Source organism: Argentina anserina, chromosome 3 (genome assembly GCF_933775445.1).
Source record: "Argentina anserina chromosome 3, drPotAnse1.1, whole genome shotgun sequence".
Lineage (NCBI taxonomy): Eukaryota > Viridiplantae > Streptophyta > Magnoliopsida > Rosales > Rosaceae > Argentina > Argentina anserina.
Window position 1 is genome coordinate 3,261,847 of NC_065874.1, and position 5,081 is coordinate 3,266,927.

Sequence of the window (5,081 nt, forward strand, 5' to 3'; positions counted from 1 at the left end):
GTAGGGGTATGCCACCGCCCGGACACTTATGCTCGGTGACATGTTGATTGATAAACTCCCCAAGCAAGAAGTTTCTCTTACTTAGGGATTGTGGGGGGCATGTTGGCACCCCTACTAGCATAGAGCTAGTATGGCATGCCACCGAGCATAAGCATCACTCTCTAGGCGGATCTACAAGTCACTATGTGGCTCAACCATGATATTCATAGCGTACTCGTCATACAAGTTTTCCAATGATAGTCGGAACTCACCAAGACACCATCGGGAAGTCACATTTCCGACCTCATCAAGATGGCTCCATAGTAAGCCTAGAGGGACACTTGTCCCACATTGAAGAATATGTAAATGAGAGGGGTTCCCTCACCTATAAAAGGGACCCTTCATCCCACTTAGAAGGGGGATCACTACATGTATAACTTAAGGCTATTTCCATATACTAGTGGATTCAAGTGGACGTAGCATACCCCGAGAGAGAGAGAGAGAGGTGAACCACTATACTTCTCGTGTCAAATTATCACTCACTAATAGCTAACTGTGCGATCAGCCACCCATCCGGTAATCATAACGTTAACAATACGATAATAACGCATATGCTTACAATACGCCTTTTCCTTGCTTCTCACAGGGGGAGGCATTAAAGGTTGCAGAAATTTACTCTGGCTAAACATGCATGTCTTCTATCTTTACTGAAAGCGGAAGTGGAAGCAACTGAGTTTGTAATATGTTTTTACAATAGCGAAACAGCCGAAACTAATATTTGGAAGCGGAACCAAAGTGAGTTTGTATTTAAATGTTTGTTGTTGTTACCTAGTTCAGCATAGTAGCTTATTTGACTTATAACTACTTAATAAACTAGGGTACTACTTGTACGTGGTATAGCTGTAAAGATTTGTTCAGTTTTGTCGCAAGACATAGATGTTAATCTCCCATGCCTTCATTCGTCAGCAGTCCGACTCTTTAACTGGGTTATTAATCTCATCTGTGAGAGTTGCGGGTATCGATAAAGTCATATATAACTATATAAGTGAGAAAGGCCGATAAGTTTGAAGGCTTGGCACCCTATCACTCCAAAATTAGTGATATATCACCGTATTGTTGGTGAGGACAGTAGTTAAAGGCTTCGATCATGGAAGCTATGCGTGTGCTGGCCTAAACTTGTAATCAAAACTCCTGCAGATATTGAAGGTAACTTTCCCCTGTTAAAGTTTGCATGCAAGTTTTCCGCAGATTAGTAATATCATGTTACTAGTTCTTTTTGGGATGTGGCAGATTTAAAAGATGAGTTGGTGCATGTAGAATCCGCTGACAAAGGTTCATGCTTTGCATTTCTTTAGTTTTAAATAGGATAGTGCAAAGGCCAAACCACGACAAAATCTATAAGATCAGTGACAAATAATAAAAACAACACATCAAGGGGTAGAAGGAATGCATCAAGGGTTACAAGAAAGTGTAGCTCGTGAAAAAAAGTGTTTTATGTTCCACTCCACTAAATTATCAACGTTTCACAAAACAGATGTTAGGATACTGATGTTATGCATACCAACTCCACCCTACAATCCCTACATGCATCTGGTCAAAACCCCAAACCTATCCATAGAAAACCACTCAAAACACACGGCTTGGCTGCCATGAACCCAATCTCCCATCATCAGAAACCACAAACAATTATGCCACGCGAACAGAGATCCCCTGAGGAGAACTGACATAATCTGCAAATAAAAAGGTGTAAGCACTAGACAAGTATACAGCAATTTCCCCTAAATTAGATTTTAACATCCGTACACACGTCTGATCACATAAATTTCTTGTTTTTCAAATGCGTTAAGCGATGTACATGATGTGAAAACCAAAAACATCAGGACTAATAGGATATCGATCGATTACACTCCCCACAAACCTACAGCAGAAATATCCAAAAATCTATATATCAAAAAAATCTTACCATAGGTGACCGCTCTTTCCCAACCTTGCAGATGTGTTGGCGGTATAAATGATAGCTTATCTAAGGAGCAAAAAAGAAAAAAGAATGAGTGATCAAGTAATACCCCGAAAGCATGTTATACCTAATCTAGTGTTTCAGTTATATATATGCATCATGCAGATGCCAACATTAACTGTAATCTTATGTAAAAATTTGGATGTAGCACACATCAACAACTATAATTATTCTTCATCAGCCATGCATAATGTAAAATCCACAATGGCTAATCAAAGGCTGGTGAGTTATTGCGCAAAACAGAAACTCTACCAAGAAGGCAAGTTCAACAATACAGAGCAAAGTTCGCAGACATTGTTTCTCACAAGCCTTCAAAACAAAATCTAAACCTTACCATCAATGGGGATCGAACCAGGTTCATTACTCAAAGTAAACACGACTTCTGCAAGGGGAAAAAGAAACGAGTTGGTGACAAATGTTGTAACCAAGAAAAAAAATACCACTATTGTGAACACGTGAGATTGAATAAATAACATAAGAGCTATAAACAAGTTTTATTAGTAACTGGTGTACAATGCAGAACTGATATACAACCCACACGAAATAAATGGCAGTTTGAGCTAATTGAAATTTTAACTCCACTAATACGAAAGTCAATAAAGGTAACAGTATGGGTAGATTAAAAATTTGGTATACAAATAGGCATGGGAGCTACGTAAGTAGCAATACCCAAGATCTGCCTCCACGAAACAAAATACCGAATTTATACTCCAAATAAACACACACGGCCTCAAAGCCAAAATCTTTAGGACTGCAGTGTTGTGTGATTAAAAGAAAAATGAAAAATTTAATCTCCAATTTAGACATTATATAAGATAGTAATCACTGCAACAGATTGTCATTCTATGGCACACAGAACATAATCATTTGGCTAGAGATGACATGTAATTTAAAAACCACCATAACTACGTTACTTAACAGCAAGCAAATTTATCTTCAAACATCAGCTTGTTAGCAGAACAGTGTGAATTGATATATATATATATAATATACACACTTTTTTACCATACAGAACACAAGAACCCGCATAATTACTCACAAATCTCTTAAGAAATCTAAAGCATCTAAAGCTTACCATTAATATTATAATCTGCGATATCACCAAAAAATTTGAACACATCATCTGTTTCAGAGAAAGAAACATTAGTATCAACGTTGTGAACACAACACGTGGAACAGTAACATATAAAAATGATGTTTGCTAATCAAATGGAGCAGCAATGCAAAAAATGATATATTATCAAGTTCAGTGTAATATCTAGACATTATACACATACCAAAACGACTTGGCTGGAAATGATCTACGACTTTACTTAAATTATACAAATAAACAATCAAAGGCAGTCCAAAGTAACTTTACTCTTAATAATAAATAAATCACAAAAATACGGCACCTCTGTTCCTTCCTAAGACACAGCCCAAGTAAATTCCAAGCAACCGAAAACGGAAAAAGCACAGAGCCAAAAAGAAATTCCTAGAAAACATCTACTGGACATTTAAAAAATGATCAGAATCTTACTATAGGATGGGTCGTGATGTTCAACTGCAACAAAACAAGAAATAAATTACGTGAATGAACAGTTCCATAGCAACATAATTATGAGTGGTAAAAGGAAGATGCAGTACTTATTCGCAATCACAGAAAGTTAGGAAAAAAGGCAATACCAAAGGGCTTCTGTGGAGGTGGAGGACGTGGCATTGAACCTGTTTCACACATACACTGTCAGAACAATAACAACAGCAGCAAAAAAACCTTTGACACAATCTGCACAACAACCTTTGACACATGTGTCACAACTACAATTAATGCAGTCTCATGAGGGATTTGTTGGAGCAAGAGCTCAAAATTCTCTCTATTTAAATTTTAAAATTTAATAGTTATTATCATATTTTGAGATTAATTTTTTAATTAGCTTTTTTGTACCAACACTAATTAGTGTCTTCATACAATGGAGCACTCAATAGTAGAATTTTCCGTCTCATAAGAAGTAGTACTAGAGATTCAGTGACAAAACTGAAAACATATGGCTCTCTGAGCATGCAATGGAACACTAGACCAGGGGCACGTTACATACAAACACGGATACTCTTTCAATTTTCACTGCTAATTAACAGTTGAGAATGACATACCATTTTATATACATATATATAGTCGTCACCAAGACATCAGGAGGTCAGGACATGCTTTACAAGAGGTACTTAAAAAACTATTTATAATGTGATAAGAAATCTGCGATAGATCAACAGAAATTTGCTCTATCTTACTTGTGTTCTATGGATCCGGCAGAATAACATAACTGGAGAAAATATCCGGCAAAACTAAATAGTTCAATTTGCTGTGGGTGCACCGAATGTAAGAACCCATAAGACCCGACTACTGAAATTCTCTTCAAATAACCAAATTGACCACACAGTATTTCGATTCATGTCACCACAAAACAAACAAAGGACAGAGAACCTTAAAAAAATAAAACAGGTTGCTTACTTTTGTAATTACATTTGATTGTATATTCATAACCTGTAAAGGGTTATATCATGAACAAAGAAAGGGTCAGTGCTAAAATCAATAAAAAGAAGAAAAAAAAAACATCCATGAGAGAAAAAACCATCACCATTCTTGTCACGGCCAGTGACGATCTCTGGTTCGCCTTTCCTCACTGTTCATCAAAACAAAAACAATCAGTGAAATTCAAAGGACACCTGAAATCAAACCCAAATTCTATCATATCCGAAATCTTACCGGGTGGTATGTAGTAAACTGGAACCATCTGTGGCCTGATTACAATCTTCCGACCAAACATCCACCCGTTTCGTCTTTTCCTTGCTCTCTTTGCTCTTCTGACTTTCCTTGCGACCCTCTTGCTTCTCTTGAACTCCCCATACTGAACTGGCCTTTTCTTCCCGGCGCACGGGATTTTCCGGCCAATCATGGTCGTTCGGCAATGAGAGACACAGACAGAGACAGATTTGGTTCCTTTTGTCTTTGCCAAGATATCGCTCGCTCGAACTCCTCTTTTATATTGTTTGGATTCTAAGTCGGCTTTGGTTAGCCCCATCTCATACTTTTTTGACATCTGTCCTGCTG

The 5,081-nt window shown here is 37.5% G+C and overlaps 1 protein-coding gene across 1 annotated transcript; it reads right to left on the reverse strand.

Annotated features, from left to right (window-relative positions):
* Positions 1–1,437: 1,437 nt before the first annotated feature.
* Positions 1,438–4,871, reverse strand: LOC126786154 (uncharacterized). The gene is made up of 9 exons (XM_050511893.1): positions 4,737–4,871; positions 4,609–4,653; positions 4,482–4,514; positions 3,662–3,700; positions 3,516–3,539; positions 3,072–3,119; positions 2,331–2,378; positions 1,943–2,002; positions 1,438–1,709 (listed from the first exon to the last, which is right to left on the reverse strand). Exons 1-9 carry the CDS (start codon positions 4,795–4,797, stop codon positions 1,666–1,668), a joined length of 402 nt encoding a protein of 133 aa, XP_050367850.1. The 5' UTR covers positions 4,798–4,871; the 3' UTR covers positions 1,438–1,665.
* Positions 4,872–5,081: the final 210 nt, after the last annotated feature.

Excerpts from the sequence above, each read along its gene's own strand:
- LOC126786154 (XM_050511893.1), bottom strand. The coding sequence starts at position 4,797 with ATGTTTGGTCGGAAGATTGTAATCAGGCCACAGATGGTTCCAGTTTAC. Across the intron at positions 4,654-4,736 it reads AGTTTACTACATACCACCCG|TGAGGAAAGGCGAACCAGAG; the intron begins GTAAGATTTCGG and ends TTTGATGAACAG. Across the intron at positions 3,540-3,661 it reads ACCTCCACAGAAGCCCTTTG|TTGAACATCACGACCCATCC; the intron begins GTATTGCCTTTT and ends GTTTTGTTGCAG.